Source organism: Sander lucioperca, chromosome 4, assembly GCF_008315115.2.
Source record: "Sander lucioperca isolate FBNREF2018 chromosome 4, SLUC_FBN_1.2, whole genome shotgun sequence".
In the NCBI taxonomy this organism is placed as follows: Eukaryota; Metazoa; Chordata; class Actinopteri; order Perciformes; family Percidae; genus Sander; species Sander lucioperca.
The window spans coordinates 44,508,978-44,526,562 of record NC_050176.1 but is presented as its reverse complement, the minus strand read 5'-3'; the positions used below and the strand labels follow the sequence as shown (position 1 = coordinate 44,526,562).

General features: G+C 40.9%; 1 protein-coding gene across 34 annotated transcripts in view; it reads left to right on the top strand.

Annotated features, from left to right (window-relative positions):
* The window catches only part of ptprdb (protein tyrosine phosphatase receptor type Db), a 161,066-nt gene that overhangs the window by 129,857 nt on the left and 13,624 nt on the right, over positions 1–17,585 (top strand). For 13 of the 34 annotated variants that reach the window (XM_031285775.2, XM_031285773.2, XM_036000261.1 and 10 more), the window contains 13 exons: positions 226–813; positions 1,191–1,285; positions 1,916–2,172; positions 4,884–4,977; positions 5,886–6,110; positions 6,196–6,356; positions 7,565–7,576; positions 8,208–8,320; positions 8,440–8,481; positions 9,100–9,197; positions 11,039–11,162; positions 13,472–13,647; positions 16,392–16,415. In XM_031285775.2, coding sequence (XP_031141635.1) covers positions 226–813; positions 1,191–1,285; positions 1,916–2,172; positions 4,884–4,977; positions 5,886–6,110; positions 6,196–6,356; positions 7,565–7,576; positions 8,208–8,320; positions 8,440–8,481; positions 9,100–9,197; positions 11,039–11,162; positions 13,472–13,647; positions 16,392–16,415 — 2,009 coding nt within the window. The remainder of the gene's footprint in view (positions 1–225; positions 814–1,190; positions 1,286–1,915; positions 2,173–4,883; positions 4,978–5,885; positions 6,111–6,195; positions 6,357–7,564; positions 7,577–8,207; positions 8,321–8,439; positions 8,482–9,099; positions 9,198–11,038; positions 11,163–13,471; positions 13,648–16,391; positions 16,416–17,585) is intronic. The other 21 variants (XM_031285777.2, XM_031285772.2, XM_036000275.1 and 18 more) reach the window with 6 other exon arrangements.

Genomic DNA, 17,585 nt, shown 5'->3' with positions numbered 1-17,585 from the left:
TCACTAATGATCATTAGAGGCCATTAAATCATTGAATTGGTTCACGTTTCACTCTATCACACCTTAATATGCCAGAAAGGAACCAGTTATTTGGTGCCATATTAATCATATTTTGCGGCTTTGCTTGGGGTTGTGAATAATGTGCTTTGCAATTATCCTCTAATTATCTTTTTATCATTCTCTCTCTCTCTCTCTCTCTTGCTCTCCGTATTTCCCTCTTTCCAGTGCCTGAAAAGCCCAAACTGACGGTGAGTGTCACTGATTCAGGTACTGCTCTGCTTCAGTGGTACCCACCTCCCAACCCACCCACCCCGCTCCTGGGGTACCGCCTCACCTTCGGCCACATCGACGTCCTTCCCTTCACGGTGGTGGAGATCCCCACCAAGGAGAACCGCTACACCGCTCATGACATCCATAAGGGAGCTAACTACGTATTCAGACTCTCTTCCCGTAACAAAATGGGCTACGGAGAGGAGGCTGTAATGGAGGTGACTACTCCAGAAGATGCCCCAAGTGGATACCCAGAAAATATTCTCTTAGAGGAGTCTTCTGCCACCTCCCTCCGGCTGGCGTGGAAATCAGTCCCACTAATTGAGCAAAATGGGAAAATTATGAAGTACTCAGTTCTGTACAAGGATATAAACAGTCGAGGGAACGCCTCAGAAGTTGTGGTGCCCGCTCCAGGGTCGAGTGTTTTGTTGGAGGGTCTGAGTGCAGATACTGTGTATGATGTCAGGTTGTGCGCGTTCACAGCTGTTGGCCCTGGGCCGTTTAGCCCCAGTGTCCAGTTTAGGACACAGCGGCTAGACCAAGGTAGGATTCATGTTCTAACAACCCATCTTCATTGCTCAGGATGCAACACATGCTTCCTAACAACACATTTGTGCATACATTGTGCACACTAAGTCCCACTTGCACACACACAACATCTGGTGACAACATCCTAAGTGTCCTTTTTCGTTGTCTTGTCACTGTAGTCTTAGTCCCAACATCCCAAAGCAAGGTAAGAGTCTTGGGTCTTGGGCGAGTTTCCCTGTCCAGTCACACTCACTGTGTGTTGATCAGAGCAGATAGCTAGCTTGAGACTGGTACTAGAGAATGATACACAGGTAAGGCCATTACCTTTGGTTCAGTAGAGAGAATAAATGAGCTTGGAATCATATTCATGTTTTTGTTTTTTTGTACCTTAGTGTTTGCCACCAACTTCAGAGTAAAGGCTGCCATGAAGAACTCTGTTCTGCTGTCCTGGGAGATCAGAGACAAGAACCCTGCCCAGCCATTCACCGTAAGTAGATTTAGCATTTTGTCATTTTTCAATGTAGTTAAATAAAAATGAAAAACAGAATTCAAAGGCCAGGTCACAAATGGTTTACAGACAAATAAAGGCATTTATTTATTTATTTGCATAAAGAATGGGGGGTGTCTGTGTGTGTGTGTGTGTGTGTGTGTGTGTGTGTGTGTGTGTGTGTGTGTGTGTGTGTGGGGGGGGGTTGGAATTACCTGTTCTGACTCAAGTCAGCATAATGTATTGTATTGTTTTCAACCATTTACATGTTTTTCTCTGTTAGGTTGCTGTTAAATGAAACTTAACATTTCCTGTTCAATGATTGATAAAGTATTGCAGGCACTTTGAACAGCTGGAAAGCTTTTGATATAAAATAGATAGAGGTGTTCAGTTTACAAGACAACAGGCAAAAACATGAAGGCTTTGCACTAAAGTATAAAAAAATGACCATAACATTAACAGCTACAATTACAAATTATTAACCTTCCTGTAAAATAAACGCCTGGTTCTTTTGGTTAAGGTAAATAAAGGCATCGGACACTATTTGAGAGCTTACAATATGTGCTGCATTGTGTGTTTTGTGTCGTATTCAATTTAACTCTCAAACTATGTGACCTATCCCGTGTCCAGATCCTGTATGGAAAGGGCCAGTCTGTGGAAGTGGATGGGAAACAGACTCAGAAGCTGATCACTGGCTTGGAGGCGGACACCCAGTACTCCTTTCTGCTTACCAACCGGGCCAACAGCGCCGGGGGTCTGCAGCACCGCGTCACAGCCACCACCGCCCCGGACATCCTAAAAACCAAACCCACGGTGGTGGGAAAGACCAACGCCGATGGCATGGTGACTGTGCAGCTACCAACGGTGCAGACCACAGCCAAAGTCAGGTAGTGATGATGGATGATAGTGAAGAGAGTGTGAGTAAAGAACTTGGTTTAATGTAATGACTACATGTAGGTATTTTTATTAACCTGTTCAGAATTTGCTCCAATTCCACTACTTCTTCTTCTTCCTCCTGCTGCTGCTTTTCATTTATTGGTCTATCAGGAAGGATTTCTCTTAGTTGGCAGCAAAGCAAATCTGAGAACTCCCACAATGGACTGAAAGCTGATAATCTCATCTGCCTTTTTTTTATAACTAAGAACAAATATAGATACCAAGTGGAAGCGGTTCTTCCGCCTTACAGCACAACCTGAATCACTCCACTGCTACTCATGCTCTCACAGCCATTTTACTGTAGTTTGTCCGTCCCATCAGAAGGGTTTTGGGAGCTCTTTGAGTCCCAAACAGCATTTTGCTCTTTCACTGCTACAGAGACAAGAGTCTTTCCCATTTTAGGTGCCTTGATCCAAGATCAGAGATCAGAAATCATACAAACTGTAATCAGTTGGATGTTGAAATAACTTGGTGACAATAATAAAACACACTGTAAGCATTTTTTTTAAATGTGATTAGTTTTTTGCAGATTTCTACATTGATCAACTTATCTCTCTTAATGCAAAATTTCCACATTGAAGCACACATAATTTTATCTTGCTTGCTGTTTCAGCTTTAAAGCTGTAACAAATTCTCATTTTCTCACATTTTACAAAAATAAGCTACTTTCTACTGTATCACTCGACACTCGGAATTGTACCATCTGTGCATAAGTGCAAGCATGGAATGCTGGAGTGAGTCATCTGTTGAGGACATGTTGATGATTTTGGTTTCTGTGCCCTCATCGCTTGACAGGTGCTTATGGTCTGACTGCTTCTAAAAGAAAATCCCCTGATCCAGTAGTATTATTGTTTTTGTGTCACACGTGGCTTCAGACATGCTCCTCTGGTCAAAATACAACCACACAGTTTAGATTTAAAGTACGGCGTCACAGCTGCTGCTGCAGAAATATACTGTATTAATGATACAATACTCCATAGTTCTTTAAAGCAGAAGACCAAAGGAATAGTTTTACATTTTGGGAAATATCCTTACTCACTTTCCTGCAGAGACTTACAGTAGATGGCAAGATCAATACCACTTGCATGTGTGTACAGTAAATATGAAGCTAAGACAAGATAAACCTTTATTGATCCCCAGAGGGGAAATTTGGTTCTTTCAGCCGCACAATGACAGCAATAGAACAGATGAATAGAGAAATAAAATAAATAAATAAAAGCTATATAAGACTAGAATAAAACATACAAATTAGAATACTTTGGTTGCAAAGTAAAGTGACACTGGTGTATGGTAAATATGACACTACCACCACCAGCTGCTTAGCTTAGCTTAGCACTTGAAACAGCTAGCCTGGCTCTGTCGGAAGGTAACAAAATACACCTACAAGCACCTCTTCAGCTCACAACAACTGAACTAAACTAACTAAACAAAAGAGATATAGGGCCCTGTTTTAACAATCTGAAATGCAAGTATCAAACGCCAAATGCAAGTAGCTTTGTGGGCGGGTCTCGGGCGCTGTTGCTATTATACCTTAAAAGCAGGCGTGCTCGTTCCATGGCGGATTGCTATTATAATGGCGGATTTGCTAGGCACACGCTCTTAATACATCCACGGGCGCACGCCAGGAGCGGTTCGCTGCCTAGGAGACCGACGTTTGCTTTTTTGACAAAATGTAAATAAAGAAATATCACAAAAACATACTTTCCGATGTTTTGGGCTCACTCTCACTGAATCACGAGGTTATGAATGCATGGTGATATTTTTGCAATGTAGACTAACATTAGACCGAGATTACCTCACTATAAACGATGCAGCTCTTCTGTCTCTCCTCTCCCGTGCTGCTGCTGGAGCGTTTGGGTTAAGTGGCATCGGCACATGCAGTTCAACATCACATCTCCTTAAGTCCTCTAATATTTCCTTATTTATTTCATCAACACATCCATGATTCATGGAAATGTTGTGTAAAACAAGGTCATATTTTTCTTTGTATTTATGTATGGTTTGCAAAAATGGGAACTGCTTGGTCCGTGAGATGAGAGAAGCAAAGTGTATGCGCGGTGTACACACTCTACATTACGGCCAAGCATGCGCCCTTAAAATAACATCTGAATAACGCACCACTGACTTTAGACTAGGTTTTTCCTGGTCTGTGGCGGAATTGTTTTCTGAAACTGCAAAATGGCACTAGGGAACGTTTACGCCGGAACACGCCTCCTCTTTTTGCTCAACCACCCCCGGGAGCGCAAGTTCATTCCCTAATTTACCGACGTGAGTCTGTGGAGGGAAAAGTCTGCTGTGCGTCGGGTGCAAAATAGGAATGATACATGCGCAGATGTACAAAGTCAATTGCGCTGGGTGCAAGCTTCTTGGGTGCAAGATAGGGCCCATAGTGTGTTAGTAAGTGAGCCGATTTTGTTGCCTTCCAATTAGCTGTTTGCCCGTTTCCAGTAATGCTATGCTAAACTAACTGGGTGCCGGCTGTAGCTTCATATTTATCGTACAGACATGAGAATGGTATCTATATTCTCATCTAACTGAAATGAAACGGAAATGCATGTATTTCCCAAAATGCCAAACTATTCCTGAAATATTGAAGAAGAAAAAAGCCTAGTTTATATTGTGTATTTTCTTAAGCCTGAACCCAGTGCATGCTGTGTTTCAGGGGTTACTATGTGGTCGTGGTGCCACTGAAGAAGCAGAGAGGAGGGAAGTTCCTGAATCCCTGGGAGGAGCCCGACCAGATGAACCTGGATGAGGTGAGACATGCAGCAGACAGGAGGCCATTCTACTAAATAGCTAATGGTCATAATAAGGGGCTAATTATAAGCTAAGGCACATGCTCGCCAGCTATGGTCTGGCCACTACCATTAATTCTTGTGTATTTTAGATTGTTTTTTATGTGTGTAAATTAATTGTCTATGTGTACTTTTGTTTGCAAACTTGCTTGCCTCAAATTGCCCCTTGAGGGACCAATAAAGTATTTTGAATGTAATTGCATGTTTAAGTCTTATTATGTGAAGGTAGACGACCTGGCCATCCATGCCTGTTCAATCCAAACAATACTTTCACAAAACATTTCCCATCCAATTCCACTTCCTGCCTTTTTCTAAAGACTTCATCACCTCATTATGCTGTTCTGAAAGCACATTCATGTGTGTGAGATGAGTTTCAATAGAGTTTTTATGCTGCCCACTGTCTCAATAGATAAATGTGGTAGCAATTGAATTGATGATGAAGACATTTGTGCTAAGGTGATAATGCTCTATACAGCCAATTCTTCCTTCACTAATGAGGTTTTTTTTTGTGTGGTTAAATTGCCAAACCGTCTTTCTTTTCCAAGGTTTTAATTTGTTATCAAAACTCAGAAATACAATTGACAAATGATAGATTTTTTAGGAAAATAATGGCAATAACAGAAGGATGACTATTTTGCCTTTACTGTATCCAAGACATGTAATTGTTGTAGTGTCTAATCAGCTTTGATGTTGCACTTTGTTTGAACTTGGCATATATTAGATGGAATATGTTGTATATGTATATTATGACAAATGGTTATGTGATATTTCCCCATTTTCTATACTATCTAATTTTTTCTGTCAAACCTTTGTTTTAATTATCTTTATCCTTTTCCCTCTCCTCTGGTTATCCCTGCCTTCCCTTTTAGCTCCTGAAAGAGATCAACAGGACTAGTGTCAGTCGTGCCCTCCGCATCCGCAGGCAGGCTGCCCAATCAGACCCTAAGGCCTATGTCACTGCTCACTTTAAGACCCTTCCCCTGGAGTTTACACTAGGTGATGGGCGAAACTATGGCGACTTCCGCAACCGTCCACTGCAGAACGGACAGGAGTATGTTTTCTTTGTGCTTGCGCTACTCGACCTTTCTGAGAATGTGAGTACAAACACAAACACACCCACACAGTTTACCCATCCAAATGCAGTTTTGTCTAAATGCATAAAACCATGTCTTCCTACAGACTATGTATGCCACTAGCCCTTATTCTGATCCTGTGACCTCATCGGATGTGGATCCTCAGCCAATCGTTGATGAGGAAGAGGGCCTGTTGTGGGTGGTGGGGCCTGTGTTGGCTGTCATCTTCATTGTCTGCATCGTCATCGCCATTCTTCTCTTCAAGAGGTAAGGACAGCATGATGGAGCCAGGAAGACAGTAGTCTGACACAGTCTGCCCCGAATCAGACAAAATTGAGACAGAAAACTGAAATTACAGACGACTTTCACTGGATTACTTTGGTACTGAAGGAACTTAAAAACTTGATGATTCCCAGTCAAGTTCTGGAGTTGTAAGGTCCGTATTCGTTCTATGATTTCTAAGCGGATTTATGGATTAATTTGCGATGGAATCAGATATTATGATATCATTAATCACACTGAATCTAACAATATGTGTATCATTATCTGTGTGATCAGATTTGACTGAGTTATGACTCCAAGAAGGAGTATGAATTTTGACGCAAATTGCGGCAATCTTGCGCTAAGGATTTTATAAAAAGTACCTTAATTTCCCCCTCGGCCCCATCTAACTCTTCCACAAACTGAATGCAAGACCTCAGAACCAAGCTGAGACTGAACAAACCCCAGCTGGTGCAAATATGTGTTTCCATTATTTATGCAACATACAGGACTAACATTAAGATATATTTATTGTGATTCTGTGCTGCTGCAGGCGACACAATTAACATCCCGACTGTTTGTTTGCTAATCACATCTGAGTTCAGCTCCCAAGTTCTCTTAGAAATTTAATTGTGTGTTTTCTGTAATCTGTTATTAAAATCTTTATACAGAGAGCAAAGTTACGTAACAGATAGGGGAAGATAACATAATAATCACTCATTAGCATTATTCATGATAATCATCTGTTCTGCTGGCTGGAGCTTTGTTAATGCACATGAATAATTGCTGTGACTGTGATGTGGCATTGCAAAATTATTAACCTTGATGGTAATAATCTAAAGTTCATAAGGCCTAGAGTATAAATAGTGGCGATCCACAGCCATTAATGTCTCTGTAGCTGAGTTGCACTCTGCAACATTTTTCCAGTATGTTATTAGACGTCACACTAAGAGGGTGCTGTGTATGCAGTGTTGTGAGAAATCAGAGGAAGAGTTTTGTCAGTTAGCTTTACATTCACTGTTTATCCCTGTGTCTAAAGGAGGTGCTATTGAATTTATATAACATTGTATTGAGAAAGTGATTCGATTAGTTTCAATGAGAGGGGTAAAACGATGAGTTCAATGTTAGTTTAGTCTCTGGTGTTTATTTTTTGACACTAATTTTATTCATCCTTGTCTGTCCTTTTATCTGCTCTTCTCCCTGTTTGGATCCAGCAAACCTGACAGGTAAACAAACACTACCTATTACCATTTCCTCTGTCCTACAGGGGTATTTTCCTTGAAAAGCCTTTACAAAAGAATTATTTGGATAATAGATCCCAGCAGAGTCAGGATTACCTTGATGTTTCTTTGATGATTCTAAAGTAACCTACAGTGCACTGGATAAAGATATAAGGCATAAAAGCAAATTGTAAGTATGCAGAGCAAGGAACAATGACAACTGCTATCCATGATTTTGTTCATGTCGATGGTTTAAACCCAAATATAGTGTAAAAGCAAAGAAAATGTGAGACTATAGATGTCACTTAAACTCCTGGGAGTTTCTGTGACAACAAGCAGCCAGTCATTAACATATAAAAACCTGCAACATTAAACCAGCAGTCAATCAAAGGTTGAATTTGAAGCAGAACTTTCCTGAGAATTCCAGCTATCCCTGTAACTGTCCAAGGAGCAATTTTATGCAGCTTTTCTCGGAAATTTAACATTCGCATTAATCTTGTCCGTTTATTTAATTGAGGCTATGGGTTAGTTTATAAACCCCATATTTTCTCAGATTCACTTTTCCATGCAGTAAAAGGTTTCAGTTCATCAGGCTGAGGTGCATCATGTAAACGCTGTGTGTTGTCTGTTATTCCAGGAAAAGGGCCGAGGCTGAAGGCAGGAAGAGCAGTTTCCCCTGCAGCAAAGCCATGTCGTCCCACCATCCTACTGATCCTGTGGAGCTACGCAGAATTAACTTCCAGACTCCAGGTAAACTAGACACACCTATATACACATACAGGCACAAACACCAGGTTTAGTGTGATGTGTGATTCTTAAAATATTAGTTGTATTTATAGGATTAACTGTGGTGTTGTTTCCCTTTTCAGCCTACCGTGTATCAGTGTACCGCGGTTATCGCCGTTTGTCAAGTTAGTTGGTCTTAGTCTGTCATAGATCTTATCTTCTCTCTGTTGTCATTGTTTTCCTTCTTACCACATTCAGTTTCTTTCTTTCTCTCTTTGTGTCTTTCTTTCTGTCTGTCTTTATTTATTTATTTATGTATTTCTTTCTATCTTGCTTTCTTTCTTTCTTTCTTTCTTTCTTTCTTTCTTTCTTTCTCTTTTCCATTTCCATGCTAACTAACCTTCCATCCCATATAGGATCAAGCTGCTTGAATTGACAACATTTCATCATAATGCCTCTGGAATATTTCTTTAAAAATCCCAATTGTTTCTTTTTACATGCTAAATTTTTAACCGCCTGTGTCATAGTCTTTTTTTGTCTTCACCAGCAGTGTGCATATACTCTGAGGACATGTTATTGTGCCTCAGTAACTTTCAGAACACGCACATTGTTCTCTCTGTCTGCCTGGAGAGAAAATGGTCACTTAACAAACAAGAAAAACTCCATTTGCTTCCTCCACTGACTGTGGACAGAACACTAAACAACAGCACCTCTGAGAATCCTAACTCTTAACATTTTCCTCCAAAAACTTTAGTTGTACATCTATCCAAATGGCCTCTTTTTTCTATTTCTGTGCTCGGCAGGCATGGCAAGTCACCCACCCGTCCCCATCTCTGAGCTGGCAGATCACACTGAGCGCCTCAAGGCAAATGACAATCTCAAGTTCTCCCAAGAGTACGAGGTAGGAATGCTGATTATCTGTCCCTGAAAATCTTTAGCTTGGGAAATTCATCTGGTTTTGATGCAGTCTCACACATATTTATATATTTATTGACTCATCAGGTTTTTTAAGCTCAGTTTCAATTTCAATGGTGAGCGCTGTAGATGGAGCCTTGCGTAGTCTTCACAGCTCAGTTGCATTTTGATTCGTCTTCATAGAACGATACAAGATAAAGCGCATTTTCCTCTCTCTACTGTCTTGTCGTTATCTATACAAATATAAGAAGGAAATTGAAATTGCAAGCTCAAAGAGAGTTTGCTTACAGCAAGATGGTTATCAAGCCCTTATTTCTACGCTCTGGTAGAGAAAGAGGAGTAACAGAGATGGAAAAGACAGCAGACTCACCAAGAGATACAGGAAGCAAGTGTGCTCTACAAAAAAAGAGGCTTCTTGATTAGTTTCCTTCAACTTGCAGCCCAGTTTGGATTTGGATCAAAAAAGGCATGTACTTTGAGATAACAATGTGCCTGAACATGGTAAGCTGAACTGTGGCACTAAATAAGAAAAAACACATCAGTAGAAATATTACCCAACACGCTGGCTGTGTAGCAAATAGTGCTACCATTACAATGAGCTCCACAGAGAGTTATTAAAGGGCTAAAAATGTTTTCTTTTCCTCACAAAAAAAAAAATCAGTTTAGACCGACGGCCTCTGGTTGAATAGGCAGATATAAGGCTCTAATTGGCTACCACAAGAGAGAGATAAATTGTGTGTGACAGAGATACGTATATAGAGGAGGACAAGGACACATTATGCAAAGAGTAGAAAAACAGAGCGAGGATGTTTAGGGCAGAAAAGCGTTGGGAGAGAGGATAAAGGAGGGTGGAAGAGACAGTGAGGGAGAGGCTGTATGTAATTGTGGTGTGAGTTGGAACCACTGTTGAGCCCCACATTCTCACTGCATGACTGTGTGCTTTGTTCGGTACTGAACCCTTAACGAGGCAACGAGAGAGATGGATGGAGGGATTGAGGGAGAGAGAGAGGCCAGAAATGGTTGTGGTGTAATAATCAGACACACATGATGTTGGGCAGTGTGCGGAAAGCAGTCTTAAACACACACATACATGCATGCACTCAACTAGTACCATTTTTCCCCAAACCAAACCATAATTATGTGTTGTAAAATATTCAAAATTGCTAAATTACCCTGGCTCTCTCCTCTTCGTCCCTCTCCATTGACAGCCCCATAATGACCTCATGTCTGCCTCTCCCAGCTAACAGTGATGGTTACACTGTAATTACCCTTCAGGAACTTAATGTGTTGGTCTAACACAACCATCCTTTCTCTCCCAGAGGAATTTATTGTGCTTTTATCATCTTTCTCTGGTAGCTACTTTTTTGTTTGTTTTTTGAAAGCGGAAAGTCCCTACATCGCTGGTGTTTCTTGAAATGGGATATCTTATTTGCCGACATTCCTGTCCAAGTTTAATAATACCTCGTTCATTTTCAATTTGTACTTGGTTTCTAATGGTGTGGTTTTGCTGCAGCATCACTGGACAATGCCTCTGAGCTCAGATGCATTGACTTGTCCAGTTCTGGGTTTTCTAGATGCCATTTTCTGCACTTTGAGGCAGATTTTGTGTATATCTGTTTGTTTGTCTGTCTGTCTATCTATCTATCTATTTTAAGAGATAACAGCATCCTTGCCAACACTCAATTTTAAGTGGTTAAGCTTATGGCGCTGCGTATGCATGATATTATTAGGGAATTAGATTGGACATACAGGAGTTTGAACGTACATTATCTTATTTCTGTTGATGTTTTCTTTTTGTTCTTCAACCTTGTCTTTTGCGTCTTGTAGTCCATCGACCCTGGTCAGCAGTTCACATGGGAGAACTCCAACTTGGAGGTCAACAAACCAAAGAACCGCTATGCTAACGTCATTGCCTATGATCACTCCAGGGTCATACTCTCCAGCATTGAGGGTAAGACACGCTGCGTGTGTGTGTGTGTGTGTGTGTGTGTGTGTGTGTGTGTGTGTGTGTGTGTGTGTGTGTGTGTGTGTGTGTGTGTGAGAGAGAGAGAGAGAGCTGCTATCCATGACGGATGGGTATGGATGGGTATTAGTCAAGATATTAATAGTCTAAAGATCCATTTCATTGCCAATTTTCACATACAAAGGGCTGTGCCTGCATCAGCCATAAAATAATTATCATTTAGGGATGCAAACATACTGCTGTTTCTAACCACTGTGTCACCACATCATACAACTTATATGGTCTGTAACTTGACCATTTTAATGTTTATGGAGATAAATTGAGCTCACGCTTTATTAACTATTATTTCCTGATATATTTTCATGGTGTGCCCATTTTACTGGATTTGGTCTTTTTAAACAGTCTAAAATTACAAGAACAAATAGTCACAGTCCTGTTCTCAGTGTGCATTTTGAAGCACACTCACCCACTTTAGCTAGGAGAGACCTGAGGCAGAGAAACTGGCAGCTCCAATGTGGAGAGAGGGAGGCAGTGGGAGGCCAAGCCCAAACAGATGAGCCTTATCTGGGCAGAGCATGTGTGAGCAGCCCTTCCACCCCCGCCTGTCCTGGAGCCCTGGCTGTCTGTCTTTCTTTCAGCTTAGAAAACACATATACTCTTGAGCATGTCCAACACACAAGAGAAGACACACACACACTCGACTATAGATTTAAAACACATGCCCAAAATGTGCACAAGCACAGATATGCACTTTTGCTCCCAGTCTCCTCCACACATGCTGCATGAACACACACTCTCTGCCAAGCCAGTTTAGCCACCAAGTGACTGGAAGTGTGTGTGTGTGTGTGTGTGTGTGTGTGTGTGTGTGTGTGTGTGTGTGTGTGTGTGTGTGTGTGTGTGTGTGTGTGTGTGTCTGTGTGTGTGTGTCTGTGTGTCTGTGTGTCTGTGTCTGTGTGTGTGTCTGTGTCTGTGTTTTATCTGCATAGTGCTTCTGCTGCAGTCCCTTGCAATGAAGTTGGAGCACATCAAAGCATTTAGCGAAGCTGTCTTTTAAAGACTAAGGTTGATAAACATATGTTAGAAGCTCTTCATACCGTCTGTCCCCATCCCATTTCAAATAAGTTGTGGAAACACCCTGTACTTCTGTGTTAAGTGTGTGTGTGCGTGTGTGTGTGTGTGTGTGTGTGTGTGTGTGTGTGTGTGTGTGTGTGTGTGTGTGTGTGTGCGTGTGTGTGTGTGTGTGTGTGTGTGTGTGTGTGTGTGTGTGTGTGTGTGTGTGCGTGCGTGCGTGCGTGCATGCGTCTGTCTGTCTGTTGTTTTTTTTACAACTGTATGGGAATATGGCTGTAAGAAGAGAGTCAGCTGCAGGAGTTTCTTCCTGTCGGGGTTTGCTCATTGACTTTTTCTTTTCAAATGTAAACTGCTATCAGACGACTCAAAAGGAGTTTTGTGTCCCACTTCAGCAGAATCGGGTCACAGCTAAATTCACGCGTACACATATGTGTGTATGTCTCTGTGTGTACTTTGGTGTTTTAGTCGATGTGTGCACGTTTGAGCTGTGACTCAGTGATTTTTGGGATTATGGTATTAGGCCCCAGATGAGCAGGACTGATCCTAAATCAAACACACACAGATGGTCTCTCACATCACACACACACACACACACACACACACACACACACACACACACACACACACACACACACATACACACAATCCCTTCCAGGACAAGCAGTGTCAGCTGAGTCTTACACAGAGACGGACTTACAGTCATATTGCCATTCAAAGCGACACACCCAGAGTATACTCAGATTAAGCCCATGATCGTCTTAGCATGTATTATAAAACAAGATGGCTGAACAATCCAACACCAAAGGATGCTTGGCCCTGTGAAAACATTAATCTCCCTGCCATGACCTCAAATGATCTGCACTTTTATTACTGGGACATAAATCTGCTTTCATGGCAGTAGACATTAAATAGTCTATATAGATTATTTCACTGCGAGTCAAAATAAGAATCAGGTTCATCTGCAAAGAAAATGACACGGACAGATACTGTTTCCATGTGATCAGTGCAGAAACATTCAACCCTGATGCCATTCATCATATACAGTATATGATGTAGTGGATAGGCACAAATGCATATTTCAGCATCAGTGGCATCTATTTCTCCCACCTGTTTATTCTCTACCACCTCAACCTGTCACAATTCATTCTCCTCTTCACCTTGCTTACATCTCTTTCCAGTTTTTTTCCAACGTCCTCCATAACTTCCACTTTTTCCTGATTATGCAGGTGTCCCAGGCAGTGACTACATCAATGCTAACTATATTGATGGCTACCGCCGTCAGAATGCCTATATCGCCACTCAGGGATCCCTCCCTGAGACTTTCGGTGAATTCTGGAGGATGGTCTGGGAGCAGCACACGGCCAACATTATAATGATGACCAAGCTGGAAGAGAAATCACGGGTAAGAAAAAGGGGGATGGAATAACATGGGAGTATGGGGCAGCAAGGACATGGTATCACAGCGCTAAGCCAATACAATACTGATGCCCAAGAGAAGAGAAGAGGAGGAGCAAATATTAGGATGCCATGATGCAATATTAAGTAGCAGTTTTTGGCAAAAAGCTGGAATAGGACAGCAGATGGTAGGCTGTGCACAGATAGCACAGAACACAAGACATAGTAGCATAAATGATGTGGAGTATCACATGAAAGGGTAGACTTGAGTGGCAGTGAGTGGGAGTGTGGGATAGAGTAAGGTATAGAGTATGTATGTACATGTAGTAGGGTAGGGTCAAGTAATACGTAGGATAAACATTTTTCTCCAGCCAAACCTGAACCACTACATAAGTAGTAGTTAAAGTAAGTGTTACCATTAATGTTGTCCCAAGAAAACAGCTGAATTTTTGACCATACACTTTTTTGAAACTTTTTTGAAACATTGTGTATGCAGGAATACATATTTTACAATAAAGGCCAAACACACAAACACTACTACAATCTTTACATCCTTAAAAAAAGATATATTTTTATGAAGCAAGTGTAAGCAGACCTTTATTGGGTATTTGTGCAAGTTTACATTAGCAAGAAAGTTGCTCAGGTAGGCTTAATGCTGTACATGCAGTGTGTTAGGTATTTGCTTTACTTGCAGCATTCTGCTTTTCAGATGATTAAGGAAATGTCTGAAGAACATCAGTGACAATGTGCAACATCCCACTGTCAGCACAGAAAAGGGTAAAGTAGGTACAGTGTAGAGTAGGACTGCGTTCGGTTGAATATGATTGGATAGACTATAAGCTAACACTGTTTAATAACCAATTAATAAATGGTAAATTGATAGTAAATTCGGGGGCCCAGATAGCTCAGTTGGTAGAGCGTGCGCCCATATTTAGAGGTTTACTCCTCGACGCAGCGGGCCTGGGTTCGACTCCGACCTGCAGCCCTTTGCTGCATGTTATTCCCTCTCTCTCTCCCCTTTCATTTCTTCAGCTGTCCTGTCAATAAAGGCCTAAAAATGCCCAAGAAATGATCTTAAAAAAAAAAGATGATGTTTTATAATGTTTACTAATTATTATTAATATTATGATTAATGTTATTTTATCATTAGTTTAGTGCACATGTGTCAAAGTCAAGGCCCGCATATCAATTTAGGTTCACAATCAATTTTGGCCCACCTTTGTGCGCCAAACCAAAAAGACGGAAAACTGTTTTCAAACTGTAATTACTTTACACAACACAAAAGCAGAATTTGGCAGATTTCTGATTTTGTGACTAAGAAATTTCCAAACAGCCGGTCAGTTTGCATATTCAGGCCTGTAAATAGGTTGTTGAAAAAAATGTAATTATTGTTTTTGTTTGATTTGCTGAATTCTATGATGGCTCAGGGACTTTTTTGCTGACTTTTTTACGGCTTTATGTCGACCAATCTGTAAGTGAGAAGGCTATATGAGACATGCAATAATATAGTCAAAGATATTTGACTTTTTAGATTAAATAAAATCCTACATCCTACAATACATGTCTGGCCCTTGATGTGATTCTCATTTTCCAGTGTGGCCCTTAGTAAAGTTGAGTTTGACACTCCTGGTTTAGTGTAATATAAAATAATAAGTTTATTTTAATTGTGTTAATTTACTTAATTTAGATAGATAGTTAATACTTCAGTGGTTAATAATTATTTTGTAAACCATCTATAAACATTTGGATGGCTACTATAAAGTTGCAACTAATGCTTATAATATTAAGTTAATGATTAATAAGTGGTTTATAAAGCATCAAGTAAATTGGCCCCGTTAAATCTTTTTGGCAAGCTATAGAAGCGATGATTATTTGATTATGTGTGTTCATTAACTATCAATTTACCATTTATTAATGATGGTTATTATGAAGTGTTACTGAATATAATGCAGGAATGGAAGAGAAGAGTATGTTAGGATATGTTGTGATAGCTTGTGCAAGAGGGATGTCAGGTTGAGCGTGAAGTATAATAGAGTTGAGTAGGACCCGGCAGTTTTTGAAGGTTAAATTACAGTAAAATGAGAGGAATAAAGTACAGTTAGGTTAAAGTTGAGTAAAGGTAGAATTGGATTGAATATGGTTGGTTTGACAGCAGTAAGGAGGTACGAGACAGGCCAGGGCAGGGCAGGGTGATCATTTTTTAGGATGTAGGAAGGACAGGAGAGTCCAGATGGACTAAACCAAACAGGACAGACAAGGAGAGGACATAAGGACCAGGTCATGTAGTAACAAAATAGGTTATACAACCGCGATTATTATAGTGACCAAGCTCAAGGTGCCGTGGTTAAGTGAGTGACAAGGTGGCATGTAGTTGATTAGAATGGAATAGAATACAGTAGAACATAATGTGTATAATGGTGAGCAAGACCTAAGGGAATTACAAGAACAGCTAAATGAGGGATACGTAATGAATTAGAAAATAATTTAGCTTCAAGGCATTTTGCTGTTAACAGAATATGCGCTTGAGTAAAAACTCAATTTTATTAGAATGTCATGTTAGAATAAGATGAACAAGAATGGCTTGAGGTATGAATCATGATTAAGTGCTAACCAATTATGTCCAGTGCCCATGTTCAGAAAATGATCCTTTCCTATCATCTGTGCTTCTTTTCCTATTAACCTGTCTTGTGTTGAAACAGTTTCCTTTTCAACTTTTTCCAACTGTCTCTGTTGTGTCTGTTTGACCCTCAGATGCCCTCTTATTTCTTCTCTAAGGCAAGACCTATCTTTCTCTCCTTTGCTAATCCCTTTTAAAATGCAACCTCACCTCACCTGGTTTTCTCTTTACCTTTTTTCCTCTATTCAGTGCCATTTTTTTCTGCTGCCCCTCCCCCCCACTTTTTCTGTGCAATAGCCAGTGCATTGAGTGAGAATGCAGAATTGTTTTCAACTCACCACAAGGCACTCCTAGTTAACTTGCTGTGAAATGGGTTTTATTGTAACCATTGCAGGTCAGAACTGGTGCACATTAGTGTTTACAGTTTGCATGATCACCACCTGTCTAGTGGCTATGAGAGAAGAATGATGTAGAAAGAAGAAGAGTCTTTTACACGCTGGATACTTTTATGAAAAATCTGTAGTTCTGATGCAGAGTCACTACAGAATGAAGGACTGCAGAGCACCTAATTGTAATCTGTAGGCTGTAGGCTGTTACTTGTCTCGTAAACATGATGAATCTTTAGTTGGTGAAATACATTTTCTAAATTCAATAACATGACAACATTATGCAATGAAACAGTGAAAGCAGTCAATTTGAATATACTGTTTATTATCATCCCACTACCTCCATATCTGCTGTTTTAGGAAGTAGTGGGTTGCTTGTTGGAGAAAATGATTTAATCTCATTTAACACCTCTCAACATTATGACATTATGTGTTTACGCATTAACAACACAGATGATCACAGATGGTCCCACTGTGGGAATCTTGCCATTATCCTTCCTTTTAGCACCAATCAAACCACACAAGAGCAGGGCACAGTTGTGCTGATAGCCAATATACCAATGGATAATATAGTCTTCACACCAGGAAACCTGTTTAGTGTTTGGCAGGGGTCTGGCCCCACTATGTGGAGCACCGTTCCTGTCCCCACAGTGTCTTAAGGTCTGGTGGGAAAACAACAGTTGAAAAGCTGTAATTACAGCCTGAACGTCCCGGGCCAAAACGCATAATCCCCAGTCTGGAGCAGTGGAATGCAGAGCGAGCTGAGCTGAGCTCCCTGCTGTCTTTAATGTGAGGACTGGAGGGATCAGCACATAACATTTGGTTTGGCCTGATTCTGCCAGGGCCCTCTACCCCCCTTTCCACCTCCTCTGGGTTTTTTTCTTCTCTCCTTTGTGGTCTCCGAGGCTGAGCTGAAGAACTACAAATATGACCGCTTGATAC